Source organism: Cricetulus griseus (genome assembly GCF_003668045.3).
Source record: "Cricetulus griseus strain 17A/GY chromosome 1 unlocalized genomic scaffold, alternate assembly CriGri-PICRH-1.0 chr1_0, whole genome shotgun sequence".
Taxonomy (NCBI): domain Eukaryota; kingdom Metazoa; phylum Chordata; class Mammalia; order Rodentia; family Cricetidae; genus Cricetulus; species Cricetulus griseus.
Window position 1 is genome coordinate 270,390,442 of NW_023276806.1, and position 18,598 is coordinate 270,409,039.

Consider the following 18,598-nt stretch of genomic DNA (forward strand, 5'->3'; position numbering starts at 1 on the left):
AGTGCTGAACTCCTTAGTGCTGAGGTGACAGGCATAGGCCTACACACCTGGTTTATGTATGCAGTCCTATATGCCGAACCCAGGACCTCACACATATTAGGCAAGCACAGGACCAACTTAATTCTGCCCGCAGCCCCAGACTTTCTCCCTGAAAAGGGGCCTTCATCGATTGTCCACATCCAAATAGTTCCGGACTACTTGGATGTCTCTTAGCTGGAGAGACAGCAGAATATTCTTAATGGACTTGGGATAGAGAAACCTGAGTGGCTGCCCTTCTGTCATTGTGCAAAGCTCTCATCTGCTGATGGCTACCACAAACAGTCCCCCTGAGAGCTGGCCTGGCAGCCAAAGGCTCCTCTACTTTTTTGAGCCTTATGATAGTGTTGGTCATTTATTTTAGTTTATTTTGAGACAGAATCTAACTTTGTAGGTCAAGCTGTGTACATAGTAAGCTATGTAGCCCAGGTTAGCCTCAAACTCAGAGATATACTCCTGCCCTCAGGCTTCAGACTCTGGGACTATAGGTGTGAATCACCATGCCTGCCTTTTTTTTTTTTTGTGATGGTATCCATAAATAATGCTCTGAAAGTCAGATTGTGTTTTAAATGATTGCATTAATTATCTCACACAACGATGCTGCCCTTTTCTCCAAAGCTAAAGCCTTTCTGTCAGTGTTCCAGAGAGTGCTGCCCTTTGCTCTAGTTGGTATTCTGAGAACTGCGTGGAGTAGCCTCCCACGGTCGTGCTGTTAGGCTTCAGCGACTGTATGCATCCCCTTGGGATCTTATTAAAATGCAAATGCTAGTGTAGTAGGTCTGGCCTGGGCTTGAGATTCTGTGTTTCCAGCCAGCTCTCAAGTAAAGCCAGGGCTCTGTTCTTTGTGGCCTGAACTCTGACCCACATCCAAAGCATATGTGGATTGTGCTTTTTAAATGCCTGGCTACCCTCTCTCTCTCTGCATATTGTGCTGAGGAAGGTGTGTGTGTGTGTGTGTGTGTGTGTGTGTGTGTGTGTGTGTGTGTGTGTTGTGTGTGTGTAGACAGATAGACACAGACAGAGAGATTGTAGCATGTGAAGGTCAGAGGATTTCTCTGGGTTCATTCTTTCCACCTTGTTCCTGAGGTGGGGTCTCTCGTTTGTGTCACTGAGCTGTGTGTGAACTGGTGTGGCTGGAAGCTTCTAACATAGTCTCCCGTCTCTGACTCCTAACTCGAAGTAGAAGTGCTGGAGTTGCAGCTGTATCTGGCTTTTCTCATGGGTTCCAGGATTGAGCCCAGGTCCTCAGGGTTGCATGACAGCACTTTTGCCATCGGCACTATATCACAAGCCCCACCCACTCTGGAGATCCTTTAAAAAAAAAAATAGTGTATTTAAATTTATTTTATGTTCATTGGTGTGAAGGTGTAAGATCCCTTGGAACTGGTGTTATGGACAGTTGTGAGCTGCCATGTGGTTGGTGGGAATTGAACCCCGGTCCTCTGGAAGAGCAACCAGTGCTCTTAACCACTGAGCCATCTCTGCACTCACCCACCCCCCTCTGGAGATTGTAATCCACTATTAATTTTTTAAATGTTATATGTAAATATGCGTGTTTTGTCTCACAGGCAGAATCTAGATTTAACTCTGCAGGGTGTGTGTGTGTGTGTGTGTGTGTGTGTGTGTGTGTGTGTGATGAAAACAGAAGGAGTTTTTGAGGAAGGAAGTTGGGGAGAGGAAGCAAAAAAGGTAATGAGTGAATATGAACGATTCACAATATACATGTGTATGAAAATGTCATCCTGTTATCATACATCTCAATGAAAAATGTTTGTTTTACAAATGTGTCAATTGATTAACAACTTGGAATATAATAAGCATTTTAACCACACAGTTAACCACACAGTTCAAGTGCAATCAAATTTCCCCCTGGTTTCCATGTTTTGAGGCTGGCCTGTGGGTACACTTATTGCCTCTAGAGCCATGGTTCTCAATCTATGGGTCGTGACCCCCCTTTGACAAATTTCTGTCATCACCCAAGTTTTATATTACAATTCATAACAGTAGTAAAATTACAGTTATGAAGTAGCAATGAAAATAACTTTATGGTTGGGGAGTCACTACAACACGGAGAACTATATTAAAGGGCCACAGCATTAGAAAGGTTGAGAGCCACTGCTCTAGAGTCTTGACCCTGCCCCAGAGTGGACCTTGGTTCTCTCTGAGATAGAAATGCCTGTAGAGTAGAACCACCCCCAGGGGTGACTCAAATTAGGAGAGTAGTAGCTCAAGATGTTAGAATGCCAAGGAAGAGAGGAACATGGGGTAACAGCCTATGTGGGAGCAAGGCTCACTGATGGGATGGCCAGATGGCCCACTCCACTGCTCTTGTGGGGTTGGATGCTTCCCATTTAAAACCCCGAGAAATTCTACACAGTGCTCAAAAGAACGGTGTCTCTTGTCCTATAAATACGTATTATTCCAAATAAGTCAAGAAGACTTTAAACAAAGAATAAAAAGGGTGGGGCCGGGAGAGGTGGGGCGGCATGAGTTCCCAGCCAGCAAGAAGGAAAGAGTTATCTTGGGGCTGAGAAGTCACCCTTTCCTTCCCATGTGCTACTGGGAGCAGGTTCCTGAAGCAGTTCCGAATTTCGAATCTTGTTTTCAACACTTTTTAAATTGATTGTCATCTAGTTTTGAAACATTTCTGCACTTTTCCTTCACTTGAGTTTCTCAGACTCTGAGGAGCTGGGGGATGAAACACACAGGGCTCCTGTAACTCATTGGCCCTGGGGAGGCCACTGTACGTCTGTGTCTGTCTTGGTTCAGTTGGGCACCAGATACGTCTGTATTACATGCAGCTTCATCCTTCAAAACATCAGGGGCTTCTGTAATGCTTGGGGTGGCAATGACCAGAAACCACAGGTTACTCTTGCTGCCTTGAACTCTGAAACAGGAGTCAAGGTGAGTGACAGCAATTCAAGCCCTCAGTCTAAGACAGGACAGGCAGAGATCCACCACCAAACAGAGGAAGCCCAGATCACCCCTAACCTTATCTTTATTTCTAATTATTATTTATTTTTGGTTTTGGGGGGCAGGGTTTCTCCATGTAGCCTTGGCCATCCCCAGAACTCGCTCTGGAGACCAGGCCGGCCTCGAACTCACAGAGATCTGCCTGCCTCTGTCTCCTGAGTGCTGAAATTTTAAAGTCATATGCCACCATTGCCCAGCAACCCTAACCTTTTTAAACCCACATTCTGTCTGTTCAAAACTGATGTTCAGGGCTGGCAAGATAGCTCAACAGGGTAAGTAGCCTTGCAGGTGACCTAAGTTCTGTCACAGGAGCCCATGTCAACAGGCAAAGAAAGAACAGACAGGCTCCACATGTTCAGACTCTACCCACATGAAATCTAACTGCACTAGCTTATTTCCAGCCATGCCTCTAACTTGGAACAGCTCTGCGAAAAATCCCACAGCAGAGCCATCTGGGTTGAATAAGGGAGGGAGTTTCTTCTATTTGATTTCTCACATTTTGTTCCTCTTTGTTTTAAAGGGGGAGAAAATTGTTGTGAAATAACCAAATTATTGCATAATTGTTCATGAAACAGAAGAAATCTTTTTCAACTCCATACTGTTTTCTGAGGAATCCTGATCCTAGAATTTCTCCATCCCTTCTGAAATGTGGTGTACATAGTGCTCTGGAAGAATTGACTCAACTGAGTAACTAACAATGGCCAGAAAATAAAGTTCTCTTTGGGTGGTCTGAAATTCAGCACTGTTTATTTCTTTTTAGATTCAGCAACGTTTTTTTCCCCCTCCATTCTTTTTTTCCCATTGGAGCACATTTTAGCATTTATACTCTGGGTTTACTTAGTGGTTATAATTGAAATCATTAGGCATAAGTAGGGGTTTTGGATGTGTTTTGGGTTTTTTTTTGGGGGGGGAGCAGTTCAAGGCAGGGTTTTTCTGTGGCTTTGGAGGCTGTCCTGGAACTAGCTCTTGTAGACCAGGCTGGTCTGGAACTCACAGAGATCCCCCTGCCTCTGCCTCCTGAATGCTGGGACTAAAGGCGTGTGCCACCACCACTAACCGACTTGTTGGGTGTGTTTTTTAAGACCAGCGTTTTATGATTCAATGAATCTGTAGTTTAAAAAGGCTAGGAAGTTTCTTAATGTTTTGATAATATGGAAAATGACAAAATAATTACTTTTGTATGCTGAAAACTGCCACTTGCAGCAAAGTTACTTATTTTAGCCTTATCAATTAAGACCTTACTTTCTTTTTATTATTATGATGATGATGATTATCGTGTCCAGACATGATATATATGCCTCAGTGAGCATATGGCAATCAAAGGACAACTTTATAGAGCCAGTCGTCGTCTTCCACTTTTATGTGGATTCCAATGCTGGAATTCAGGTCATAAACCATGCACTGCAAGGCAAGTACTTTACCCACTAGACCTTCCTTTCCTACTGGATATCAGACATGAAATTTTGTGAAAGTGGCTAGGCCAGGCAGTGGTTGCACAGCCCTTTAATTTCAGCATAGGAGAGACAGGGGATCTCAGTGAGTTCTGGGCCAGCCTGGTCTACAAAGCAAAACCCTGTCTTGAAAAACCAAAAGAGGAAAAATAAATAAATAAATAAATAAATAAATAAATAAATAAATAAATAAAAACCAAAAGAGGGAGGGAGGGAGGGAGGGAGGGAGGGAGGGAGGGAGGGAGGGAGGGAGGGAGGGAGGGAGTAGGAGAAGCCAGACCTGGTGGGTCCTATGTTATTAGTGTTCAGGATGGCTGCCATTACTCCTTGGCTACTTAGTTAACTTCCATGCCAGCCTGGCCTATAGACCGTGTCCCAGAAAATAGAAATTGTTAAGTAGGATTGTTCCGTGCCTGCTTTCCCAGGCAGAGGGTACTGGGAGCATGATGAGGAGGACAGGTTTTATCCCTCCCATTGAGTGAAATGACTGAGGCAGCCGGTGTTATATAAGCCAACCACAATGCACAGATTTATGTATGACCTTTGACCTTTATGGGAAGGGAGGACAATACCTAGGAAAGCCTTTTCCCTAAGAAGTAAGTTTCATTCAGACAAAACAATGAATAATACATAGTATATAAGGATCTTAGTAGTTATACATGGGTTAAACTGCCTATCCTAATTATATATCTTCTTACACTCATACCCTACCATGAAGGCTTCTTAGGAGCAGGAAAACCTTGCCATAATAGTTTATGACTCTTTTATGTCAAAGGCTTTGTGCACAATAGACCTTAAGTAATATTTGTCAAATTAACTTATCAACTCGGTTTTTCTAATCACACACTGTAAGTTAGTACAGTTGTATCATTTAATATATTACCATTGTTGCTATTATAATACCACTCTAGTAATGACATAAGAAGAAGTTATATAAAGAAACGATTTAAGGAAAACATTTCTCTTTTTATTAATTTTTATTTTATGTGCATTGGTGTTTTGCCATGGGTGTTGGGGGTCTCAGGAGCTGGAGTTACAGACAGCTGTGAGCTGTCATGTGGGTGCTGGGAATTGAACCAGGGTTCTCTGGAAGAGCAGTCAGTGCCCTTAACCGCTGAGCCATTTCTCCAGCCCCCAGGAAACCATTTCTTAATTACTGTGCCCTTACCATTATCCATGGCTCTTAAAACCCATAGCATGTGCTTGCAAACTAGAAGGTGATCTCCACCCCACCCCCATGCTTGTGGGTCTGTGTCTCACTGTTCCTGCTATCAGTCTCTGCAGTGGGACTCGGGGAGGGAGGTTCAAAACAGTTACAACACTTACAGTTGCTGTGTGTGTTTATCCAGGCATTGTCATATTTTTTTTTCCTAAGGATGTAGAGCATAAAAACTTCTTTTGTTGAGAAACGTTAAAAGATCCGTGAAATGCACCCACTTTTCTTTTGGCATCAGGATAATGTAAATGAGTTCCCATTAAATGGAGCATGGTCTTCTGATAGTACATTTTGCTTCTGGGTATGTTCATTTTACAGTACTGCTCAGGCTTTAAATGTCCTCTAATTCCTCTGGGAGAGTGGAGCTAAGAACTCCCATCACATGACTGTCTGGATTTTTGAAATGCTAAGGCTTATCAAAACCTTATGGATTTGGAGCAATAATAAAGCAAGTGCTGGCTCGCTGACAAGGAACGTCTGCCGGTGCACTGTGTAACCGGAATGTCACTTTAGGTACTGTGGTTTCATGTCACAGATGATTCCCTAATCTTTAAAAGAACATGCCTAATTAGGGGGTTTGTTTCCTTGGCAAATGACTTTCTTTTGGTATCTGAACGATTCTGAGGTTCTGTTGGGGCTGAGGATGGGGCTCAGGATTGGGATGCTTGCCTTCCTCAGTTCCTTTCTACTTTTTAAAAAGGATTTTAGAGACAGAGTCTCTCTCGGAACCCATAACTGACCAGTTCAACCAGGCTAGCTGGCCAACCCAGGAAACTGATTGTCTCTGCTCTCCTAGCTCTGGGATTACAGACCTGTGTGTCTGTGTGTCTGTGTGTCTCTGCTTCCCCAGCTCTGGGATTGCGGACTCAAATGACCACGTGTGTGTGTGTGTGTGTGTGTGTGTGTGTGTGTGTGTGTTTTCTTGGGGGTTTGGTTTTGTTTTTTGGTTTGTTAGTTTTGCCTAGTGAAGATGATGGGAGGGGAGGGTAATGCTGCTAAAGTAACATACAGGTACAATACAAGATGAGAGTTAGCAAACTCAGTCAGAAGCCACACACAGCTCCAGGGGATCACAGTCATAATTTAGGATTGTTTCCTCTGGCTGTTTGAGCATGCTGTGTGAGCATGTCACTCTTCCTACCCTCCAGTTGCTTCCCAAATACTTAGTCTCTGAGATCTCAGACAGCGCCCCTGAAAACAGTTCTCATCTCCATCACTTCAGCTATTGCACCAGCTACTACTAGCCAAGTATTAGGTGTGGCCCAGCTAGCCCATAATAGCTCCCTGGTGGCTGCTCAGCTAGTTCCATTGGTACAGTGGCCCCAGCCTCTGAGTCCCCACAGATTAGAATGGGAGCCAGATGCTTTGACCATAACATGCCGCAAAGAATGCGGTGACAGAAGGAATATGGGGACTTGTATGTCCTGTGCTGGCCCATCGTGAAGCAAAGCCTTTATTTCACCAAGGAATCTTCCTCCTACAGCTGTTAAGAATTCGGCTCACCTTCCACACACAGCCTCCAAGGCTACTCTGCCCCCTGCTAACTAACTAGCAGGAAGAAGAGAAGGCCTGTCAGTAGACACCCACTCTTGCAGCTCACACTCTGCGGGTGAGAACTGGATACTCAGCCCCCACACCTGCAAGGGGATCTGAGGAGCCCGGCACTCAGCCACTGTGCCTTCATAAACCTCTCCTTCATTGCCCTAGACGTGCACCTATGGTCTAACGCTCCACACGAGTGAAGGCATTGTTGGTCAGTATCTGAACCAGCCTTTCCTAGGCAGCACCTTTTGGTACTCATGAAAACAACTTTTCTAAACCAGGTGGTGGTGGTGCAAGCCCTTAATCTCAGCACTCAGAAGGCAGAGGCAGCTGGATCCCTGAGTTCAAGACCAGCCTGGTCTATATAGAGAGCAAGGTCCAGGACAGCCAGGGCTACACAGACAAACTCTGCCTTATTCTTCTCAAAGCCAGCACACCACTCCTAGCAAAGGACCTGCCCTCTGGCCTCGAGCAGGGGAAGTACTTACCTCCTTCAGCCCTCTTACCTATTTCCCTACATCAAGACTTCTTCCCCACACAGCAAATTTTCACTTCCTTTTCCCTTTGTCCTAGCAAGAGGATGCACACTTCCTTCTTCTTCCTTGGAGGCTTTCTTCTGCTTACCTTCCTTAGATTACTCCTGTCTTTCTCGTCTGATTTTAGTATTCTCATAGTTTCAATATCTTTGTCGTCTCATTAAAATATTAAAAAACTTGTGGGCTGAAACTGTTGGCTATGTGTCTTTTATTGTTTTCTTATTTCTTTCTTTTTTTTTTTTTCTTGACATTTGGGACAGGGTTTCTCTTTATAGCCTGGGCTGGGCTGTCCTGGAACTCACTCTGTGGACCAACCAGGCTGGCCTCAAACTCAGAGATGTGTCTGCCTCTGCCTTCCGACTGCTGGGATTAAAGGTATTCTCCACCTCTACCACCACCACCCTGGCTCTTATCCTTTTTTTTTTTTTTTTTTAAGATTTCACTTATTTATTTGTGTGCCTATGTGTGTACTTGTTCCTCTTTGTGCCACAGAGCACATGTGACAGCCAGGACAACATGCAGGAAGGAGACACTTCTCTACCATATGAATACCAGGGATCCAACTCAGGTCATCAGGCTTGATGGCAAGCTCCTGAGCCATGTCACCAGCCCATATTTGTGTCTTTTCCTATGACAAATAGGTAGTAAGATTGGATACAGTTGTATCGGTTCATGTCATAGCTAATGATGGCACTTCAGTCCTTAAGAATTAACTACATTATGTTTTATATGAAAGAAAAGTCAAATGGTGTGTGTGTGTGTTCGACTTAATGCTTATGGGTGTACATATTGCCTTGTTGGAGAATTTGTTTCTTAGTTTGTTTCTTTTGTGGTTGATAAGTGGGATATGTAGAAGTGGTTATAGAGCTGGTAACATACAACTATGACTTCAGCACTTGAAAGGCCGTAGCAGGAGGGTCAGCTGTTCAAGACCCTGCCGAGAAGAGGAGGGAGGAGGGAAGGATTTGCATTGTGTTAAATATGAGTAACCTAGAGACAACTTAATTATGCAAGAGGGTATATATTGGTTACTGGTAAATATTAAGCCACTGGATAGTTGAGACTTTGGTGGCTGCAGGCTTTGTATTTGCAGGGCTTGAGGGAGAATCTCTACAGACACAGAAGGGCCTGTATATATGTGTAGGACAGTCAAGGTGATGGTTTTCCGAGAAATCACCAATATTAATTCTAATGCTGCATTTTATTATTGGTATTTTCATCTGATATGAAAACTATTTAGGTCTTTGTCTTCACATGTCCTTGGTTACAATTTTATGAGCTGCTTTTTTTTATTATTTTTTTTTAACCTTGACTTCTGGTGTTTTCTCTGGGAAAAACTTTAAACAGAAGCTGGGTGGCCTTGAGGCACAGTTTTTCTACAGGCTTTGCTGAGTCATCGTTTCGTGTAAAATCCTAACCAGATCCCATATTGTTAAAATAAGGCAGCACATTTCCAAGGTTACCCTCTCCTTCTCTGTGGTTGCTCCCATGAACAACAGCACTACCTCATCAGGTGACATTTATTTTTTTATTATTATTATTTTTAATTACTCATATTTACATATCCATCCCCCATCAAGTGACATTGAATTATCACCTAAGTTTGATTACCTTTACTGCCCATATTTCAGATAAGAAGGAAACCCGTTACATTCAAGAGCAGATTGTCAAGGAATTTATTCACAAAGGACAAGTACAAACCATAGGATTTTCTTTATATAAAATTATAGCCAATGCCAGACGTGTAACCTCAGGCAGGAGAATTGTCACATGTTTGAAGCCAACCTGGGCTACAAAGTGAGACCAAAGGGGGAAAAACAACAATAAAACACTATTCAGTACCACAGGGGGAAGTCTAGAATATACTGTTGATGTCATAGTTTGCTGTTTGGTGTGATGGTTTAGTTTAACTACAAAGAAATGCCTCTCTTCCTCTTTAAAAAAAAAAAAATTACATGCCAGGAAGTGGTGGTGCACGCCTTTGATCTCAGGAGGCAGAGACAGGCAGATCTCTGTGAGTTTAAGGCCATCCTGGTCTACAGAGTGAGTTCCAGGGACAAGCTCCATCACTACAGAAAAACCCTGTCTTGAAAAGCAAGAAATAGCAGGGCGATGGTGGTGCACGCCTTTAGTCCCAGCACTCGGGAGGCAGAGACAGGCAGATCTCTGTGAGTTCCAGACTAGCCTGGTCTACAGAGCAAGTACCAGGACAGCCTCCAGAGCCACAGAGAAACCCTGTTTGGGGGGGGAGGGGGAGAAAAGAAAAGAAGGAAGAGCAAAAACAATTACATTAGAGCTGGAGAGGTGACCCAGTGGATAAAAGCATTTACTGCTCTTGGAGAGGACCCAGCTCAGTTCTGACACCCCTGTGGCAGCTCAAAAACCACCTACCTACCTGTGCCTCCAGTTCCAGGGGCACTGTTGTAGTTTTTGTAGTGTGCACATCCTCTACCGATAGCTACATCCCTAGCCTTGAGTCACAGTTTGATGTTGTGTGTGAACTAGCCAAAACAAGCATTTATCTCAAAACTAAGTAGTTAGTTAATAAGGACATATTAGACCAGCGATGCCCTGTGGCACATATGAAAATGCCACAGTGGGACCCATTAAAGTGCTAACTTTAAAAATATTTTTTGCCTAGCACAGTATCCTAGCTGCTTATCGGGACACTGGTGTGGGTGAGAAGAAGCAGTGGGTGTTCCTGGGCTCCTCCCGTTTTCCATCTGTAGATGGTCCAGCTGGCTAGCCCATCCCACAGTCGGGCAGCCTGGATCCACACTGCTGCAAAGCGACCTTGGGACAAAGCCCTTTACCTTTCTGCCACTATTCCTTTACCTGTGGCAGAAGCAATTGCATTTCCCAACTCATAATGTTGTTAGAGGGGTTGAAGGCGTTGTTGCTATATTATGTACTTAACCGTCCCAAGTCCAGTGGTTGGTGTAGGGTTGTGTATTTGCTTATATTGCTGAGCAGGGCAACAAACAAGCAAACCAAAAAGAAAAGAAAAAATGGAACCTACTTGAAAGAAAGTGTATCTGCTTGCCTTGAAGAAAGGGTATAAATTGGAGAGAGGGAGTGAGTTTAAGAGCTAATCTGGCCTCTTCTATGAAAGGATGTAGTCCCCAAAGACAGCAGAGAGTGGGGAACTAACTAGGATGCCCTCGTTTAGCAGGCAGGAAGGAGTGAAGGAAGACACTAACCTCAGGTTCTCAAACAGAGTGACTGGTTTTATGGATTTGTCATTTAAGCAAGTAAACTGTCCCATGATAGTTCCTTGGTCTGTGAACATTTTCTGTACATCAGAAAATAACAATGTGCAGTTTGTTTATTTGAGGTGAGGTCTAACTGACCTGGAGCTTGATATGTAGACCAGATTATCCTTGAAGTCACAGAGATTCACCCTTCTCTACCTCCCAGGCGCTAGGATTAAAGACATGCATCATCACACCAGATAAATGAAAAAATATAATATACCCTTTTTTGTATTAATTTATTTTTTAAGATTTATTTTTATTTCATGTGCATGTATGTCCATGTGAGGGTGTCAGATCCCCCTGGAACTGGAGTTACAGACAGTTGTGGGTGCTGGGAATTGAACTGTATCCTCTGGAAGAGCAGCCAGTACTCTTAACCACTGAGCCATCTCTCCAGCCCTGATAAATTCAAAATTCTGAAGACCAATGAGCATTATATATGCCACCATGTCTTGTACTCTTTTATTTGTGTGTGTATTGAATGGTTCTTTGACTCTGGTTACTGAGTTACATTCCACCAGACCTCAGAGATTTGTTGTTGACTCTTGTATCTGAAAACACTTGATGTAGTTATCCCACAAACTCATACATAATCCTCTGCGTTGAACTCCAGTGTAGTATATATCCAGAGATGTATTTTTTTATAAAATTACTCAGAACAAATAATTTCTTTTTTAAGCCATGGTCCCACTCTGTAACCCAGGCTGATACGCAGTTCACTCACTGTGTAGCACAGACTAGCCTTTAAACTTGTAGGGAATCTTCCTGCCCGGGCATCGCAGATGCTGAGATTGAGGTGCGAGGCCCCAGGCCCTGCAGTTGTCTTAGCCAATTGTTTCATGAGTTCTTTTATGACTTCCAGGTCCGCTGGATGATGTACTGGATCGTCTTTGCCCTCTATACTGTGATTGAAACGGTGGCTGATCAGACACTTGTATGGTAAGGTCCACCACTCCGAGAGACTCAGGCTGTCCTGAGTTCTTAGCCCGCTCTTGCTTCTTTCTCATCGTGAGAAACAGATCAAGCAATTTAATTACCCAGCATCGTTTTCTTCCTCTGTCTTCCCCGTGACAAGTGCGCTTTCTGCGGAGCCCGCCCTCGTGAAGGCAGCTCTCTGTGCTAATCCCTGCCCACCTCCCACTCCCACCAGCGTCTTAAAATAGAGAACCTGGCTGTCATCATCCGCTTTCCACACTCATGACTTCAGACTGTTTTTCTCGGTGGTTTCCGAAATGACTCCTCTCCAATCCGCAGCATCTGGTGGTGGCCCTCCCTCCTTTCCTTCCCAGCCCCAGAGCTCTGAGGCAGGCACGCATGGACGTCAGCAGCCACGTGGACACCCGCCCACTCGACAGCAGCTCCCTGGCGGCTCTAGCAGAGCAACACGAGGCGTAATTACAACATGTTCATCCCCTCATTGAGTTCACAGTTTGTAGAGGACCCACACTGAAGGACTCGGATCTCCTCGGGTGGTATTTCAGAGTACCTTTCCATCCAGCCGTGCCATTAGAGAAGTAAATGGAAACCCGAGATCTTGTCGGGGTTTCCAGTTCCCATGCCCCATAGACTGCAGCTGAAATTAATCCAGTTGTCCTTTGTTTACCTGAGCTACTAAATGAAGCCAGATCGATATATAGGTAGGTAGGTAGGTAGGTAGGTAGGTAGGTAGGTAGGTAGATAGGTGATTGATTGATCGATCGATCGACCAGACTGTGGTACCTACCTACAGGCACCCGGCTGTCCCTTTCTATTCCTTCTTCTGCCTTCTTTATACCCTTCCCGGTCTCATATTCTCATAGAACATTATATCATATCATCACATAGATTTGTAGGAAAAATATACACTATCAGACTTCACTATTATTATTATTATTATTATTATTATTATTATTATTATTATTATTTTGGCAAGATCTCACCGTGTAACTCTAGCTATTCTGGAATTGGCTTATGGACCAGGCTTGCCTGGAACTCGAAGAGATTCACCTGCATCTGCCTCCCAGCGCTGGGATTAAAAGTCTGCACCCAGCTTCTCTTAGCTTTTAACCGACAAAACCAAGATTCTTAACCATTTGAGGGGTCTCGAGTTTCAAATGCCTTCCTTCCTTCCCTTCCCTATTTATTCATCTGTTTCCAGGCATGATCTCCGGTAGCCAAGGCCGACCTTGAACTCCTGATACTCCAGCCTCTACCTTCTAAGTGCTAGGATTACAGGCATGAACCACCTGTTTTGTTTTGTTTTGTTTTCTGCATTGCTGGTGATCAGACCATCATATATTAGAATGCAGACCCCCTTTACCAACTGAGCTACATTCCCAATTCCCACAGTTCTTTTTTCTTTTTTTTCTAATTTCAAGTGTAGTTTATTTGCTGAAAATGTTAAAGATGTTGGATGTTCAAAGTTGAGCTGACAGGTGGTTCGTTCTAAAAAGGCGCTTGCCACACAAACCTTACAACCAGAGTTCAATATGGGTCTCGTAGTGGACGGTGAGCACTGCTGGTGTTAGCATCCACCCATGCCTCCTCCACACTTGCATGGACACACACAACCGTCATGGTTTTGTTTTTCAATACTGGGAGTTCATGCACTCTATAAAGTTGCACTGTGGCGGAGATGATTTGCTTACTACACAGTAGTGACTCCTCACTGCTCCCCTGCCTATCTGCCTTACCATAGAAACTCAAGACTTGGGGCTTGCTGTATCGTGGTACCCAGTGGTCATCTCACACCGTATGAGTTAGCGTTTGGTGTGGTAGCAGGCAGCCCTGTGAAGCACAGTGGGTAAGAAGAACAGACCTCCTTGTCTTGCTTAAGTGGCCTCAGGGCAGGGATTTGGCTGCCCCTTTGCTGGGCTCAGCTCCATGTCTTCATTCAGAACCAAGGCTTCGGAAGGAAGGATTCCCATGGCAGAAGCTTTAGCAAAAGGTTGGGAGGAGCTGGATAAGAGTGTCAGAGAGCAATTAAGACTTATGTGTCTCTGTCACATTCACAGTCAAATCACACGCATGGGCCAGGGTTGGAGAAGTAACTCCACCCATAGGAAAGACCATGTCGGACATGGGTCCTTGACTAATTTCCAGGCTGCTTCTATGCTAATTCTTCATACGCTTTGGAATTTGGAAGAAGAACTGAGGTGCACGTAGGACAGATGAAGTTGTCCCCTGCTGTCTGCAGGTGTGTCCCATACTTCTGGGACAGTCCCTAGCTGCCCTGACCATTCCTTTTGAGCCATTGTAGTCAGTTCAGGTGCTGTCCTGTGCAAGGTGTCTGTCCACAAGGATGCTTGCAGTCCTTGGCCAGCTCATCTGTGTTTTAATGGTATGAACTCATCAATAAGTCCCATTGTGATTGTTTCCCTCGGCAGCAAACTCCACATGTGGAAACAGATACGATGATTTTGTGATTTCCCTGCTTTTTGTTGTTTTGCTTCTTACCATATTTCTTTCTGATTATTTCTTTGTTTTGTTTCCTGTTAGGTTTCCATTGTACTACGAGCTGAAGATTGCCTTTGTCATTTGGCTGCTGTCACCCTATACCAAAGGGGCGAGTTTAATATATAGAAAGTTCCTTCATCCACTTCTCTCTTCAAAGGAAAGGGTAAAGTATATCAGTTATTTCCAAACCCTACCCAGTGTTATGAAAAGAGGCTTAACAGTAGTTCTAAATAAAACTAGCAGGGCATGGTGGTGTACACCCCAGAAGGCAGAGGCAGACAGAGTGATAAGTTGTAGGCTAGCCTGGCTTACATATCCAGTTCCAGGCCAGCCAGGGTTAGATAGTAAGACTCCCATCTCAAAAAACAGACAAAAAGCCTGAATAAACAAACATCTATGTATGTGTTCTTATTTCTGTTTGCCAGTTTTTGTTTTTAAGACGGGAACTCGTAGTGTGGTCCTGGATGACCTGGAACCCCTATGTAGACCAGGGTAGCCTCAAACTTACAAAGCTCTTCTCCAGAGGAAGATTTAAGGCATGCATTACCACACCCAGCTTAAATTTTTTTTTTTTTTTTTTTTTTTTTTTACTTGGGGCCTTATGTAGCCCAGACTGGCTTTGAATTTACTATGTCACTGAAAATGACCTTGAACTTTTGCTCTTTCTGCTCCTCCCTCCCGCCCTACTGGGATTACAGGGCTATGCTACCACATCTGAGTTTACTGTTAACTGTTTGCCCCCAGGAAATTGATGATTATATTGTACAAGCAAAGGAAAAAGGCTATGAGACGATGGTGAACTTCGGACGGCAAGGTTTGAATTTAGCGGCTGCAGCGGCTGTCACGGCAGCAGTGAAGGTAAGGTTTCTTTGTCATCTTTGGTTTTCCCATCAGCCCATACAGAAAGGTGGCCACTTTTATTTTAGATGTTATAAAACTGTGACAGAACTCTGTTTTATATTTATTTTTGAACTTGAATAAACAAGTAGGTAAATTTAATATTTTTAATGCTTCATTTTCTATGCTACTTAGGAGTTCACAGCTCTTAATTTATTATGAAATTAGAGGAAGCTAATAAATAGAATGTAACAGCAAATGTCATTTTGTGGTACAGTTTCCCCCCTTTTAATCTTGAAATAGTTTTGATAAATTACCTTAAGTAAAGATGACCATTCTTTTCTCTGTGTCTTTGCTCTCTCTTTCTCTCTCTCTCTTTCTCTCTCTCTGTGGCACTGCCTTGCTAGGATTTCTGGCTTCCTTCTGCACTTCTACTTCAACCAATTTGAGGTAACTGGTTATTCAAAATAAAGCATGTAAAAAGTTTGTTCTGAGTCGCTAATGTCATAGCTATTCTCTCCAGCCGAGTTACTGATTGAACCAGCCTTCTCTGGAGACTGGCGCTATGGCTCTTGGGCTCCTTTGCATGTAATAATTGGTGTGGTTTATTTTCAATAGCATAGTACAACTGATTTTAGTGTGTGGTGTATGAGAAAAAAACAAAAAACAAAAACAAAACTGTGTCACAACCAGAAGGTGCTGGCTGACTTTTGAAGTCACCATAAGCAGTTTGCTACTTTGTGTGTGCCTTAGTTGCTTTGTGTATAAAACAAGGGTGATGTATCTCTGAGAGTATGTGATAGCACTGTGCTTGCTCATATTGGAACCTGGAATCCTTAATTTCATTCTGATGGTTTACTAATATGAAGTGAAATGTGGATGATTAGTATTCTACTTTGGAGGCAGGCTCTTTTGTTTGTTGTTGGTTTAAGATTTATTTATGTCTCTGTGTGTGTGTGTGTGTGTGTGTGTGTGTGTGTGTCCGTGTGTGTCCGTGTGTGTCCGTGTGTATCTATGAGGATATAATGCGTGTACGTGCATGTGCCCAAGGAGTCAAGAAGCATTGGGTTCCCTGGAGCTAGAGTTACAGACAGTTGTGAACCTCCTAATGTGGATTCTGGGAACTGAAACTGGGTCCTCTGTAAGAGCAGCAAGTGCTCTTAACTTCTGAGCCAACTCTCCAGCAGGCTCTTCTTAACTGAACTGTGCTATGCAAAGACACACTTCAGGTAAGCAGTGATTTTACAGAACTGCAATGGTGAAAGAGGGTTGCGGGAGAGCACTTTAACTTTGCAGAGACCTTTGGCTCACCTTCCAAAGTTGACATAATCAAAAAGTGAGAACTCAGATGTTCTTCCTGGTAGTATTATAGTGAGGGCTAAGTAGAAATTCGTTAATAGGACATAGGTAGATAATTATACTGATAATGGCTATTGATTTTTGTGTAGTAGTGTACTACAGTGTTTACTACTATACAGTTTCCCTTTTACCAGACGTGTAAGGGCTTTTCTTTCATTACATGGGTGAATAAACTCTAAAACAGTATCATTTTGAGCTTATTGGAGTTTACTTGCTTTTTGTCTCTTGCCTAATGAGAATGCATTACTGATCACACATCCACCATAAAGACCACCCAGGAAATCCATCCTTCACAACTAGACATTGTGAAAGGGGGACTGATGCGGTTATCAAAGAAAAGAAAAATCATGCAATGTGTTGCAGTGTTGAGGGCAATGAACCTCCAGATCAAAGGGCCCGTACATCACCGAGCACCACAGGGCAAAAACTGACCAACTCCAATCAAGGCATTGAGTCCCCCACCAAACCCCAACAAGGACAGAATTCTTAAAGATTTCAGAGACTAAAAGCACATCGTGTTCCAATGATAACTCTGGCCCAAGTCCTATACTGGTCAAGCCTGTCAATGAGTCGTAAACTTAAAATAATTGAAAAAGAATAAATTTCAAACCCATTAAATGTACCAAGTTCACGCCTTTATCGGGGCAGATATGTTCTGTGAAAGCGAAAGGGGGTGGGGAGAGGGGGAACCCATGGGATGTGGGAAATAGGTTATTCCTGCATTGAAGGGAGATGACAAAATTCCCTAGAAGGACTGAGTAGACAGCCAGCAGTGGGTCCTGTGGATGGAAGATGCTAACAGAGATGCTTTACAAGAGAATAGAATAGAATCAGCTTGATGCTGTGCAGGGGTGACACTTATCCCAGCTGTGCATATGGTGTGACCCATCAAAGAACTCCCTGGGTGCAGTGTGTACCTGTGTAGCCACAGCCCTGAGCACCATGACAAATGTACTGGGGACTATGCACAGAGTAGGACAACTAAGCAAATGAAAACCCAAAAGGCATTTATTAACTCTGGGGGGAAAAAAAATTCTATGAGAAGCAAAATACAATAATGGAACTTGGCCCAGCCCAGCAGTAAGAAAAACAAGAAGAATTTTAACAACAGTCACGGTGCTATGTTGAGAAATGGGATTGGGGGAAGGGACTGAGGTAGAGGAGAAAACTCTCCCTCTTGTAACTCTCCCCTTGTAAGTTGGAGGGTTTAGAGTGATTGCATCTAGAGGGGTGTGACCACAAGTGGCTTGCTGCTTCCCGATTAAGCTCACCATTGTTTGACTTTGCAAGCCACGTGAATGAATACATTGTACTTACACCTCAAAGACATTTCAGAACTTGCCTTATTTTTTGCAGATTTTTTTTATTTGAATTAGGAACAAGATTGTTTTACATATCAATCCCAGTTCCCTCTCCCTCCTGTCCTCCCCTACCACCACCTCCCAACTAAAACCCTACCTATCACATGTCCTTTCTGCTCCCCCTGGAGGGTGAGGCCTTCCATAGGGTGTCATCAGAGTCTATCGTATCCTTTGGGATAGGACCAAGGCCCACTCCAGTGTGTCTTGGCTCAGGGAGTATTCCTCTATGTGGAAGGGGTTCCCAAAGTCAATACTTATGCTAGGGATAAGTACTGAACTACTACAGGAGGTCCCATAAACTTCTGAAGTCTCCTCACTGACACCCATGTTCCTGAGGTCTGAATCAGTCCCATGCTGGTATCCCAGCTATCAGTCCCCGTTGTTCGGGTCAGCTGTTTCTGTGGGTTTCAGCAGCCTGGTCTGGACCCCTTTGCTCATCACTTGTCCTTCTCTGCAACTAGATTCCAGTTCAGTTCAGTGATTAGTTGTGGGTGTCTGCTTCTACTTCCACCAGCTGCTGGATGAAGGCTCTAGGATGGCATATAAGGTAGTCATCAATATCATTATTAGGGGAGGACATTTAAGGTAGCCTCTCCTC

The 18,598-nt window shown here is 43.8% G+C and overlaps 1 protein-coding gene across 2 annotated transcripts in view; it reads left to right on the top strand.

Moving 5' to 3' along the window:
* The window catches only part of Reep3 (receptor accessory protein 3), a 78,722-nt gene that overhangs the window by 38,846 nt on the left and 21,278 nt on the right, over positions 1-18,598 (top strand). For both annotated transcript variants that reach the window (XM_027395053.2, XM_027395054.2), the window contains exons 3-5: positions 11,871-11,947; positions 14,486-14,606; positions 15,188-15,301. In XM_027395053.2, coding sequence (XP_027250854.1) covers positions 11,871-11,947; positions 14,486-14,606; positions 15,188-15,301 — 312 coding nt within the window. The remainder of the gene's footprint in view (positions 1-11,870; positions 11,948-14,485; positions 14,607-15,187; positions 15,302-18,598) is intronic.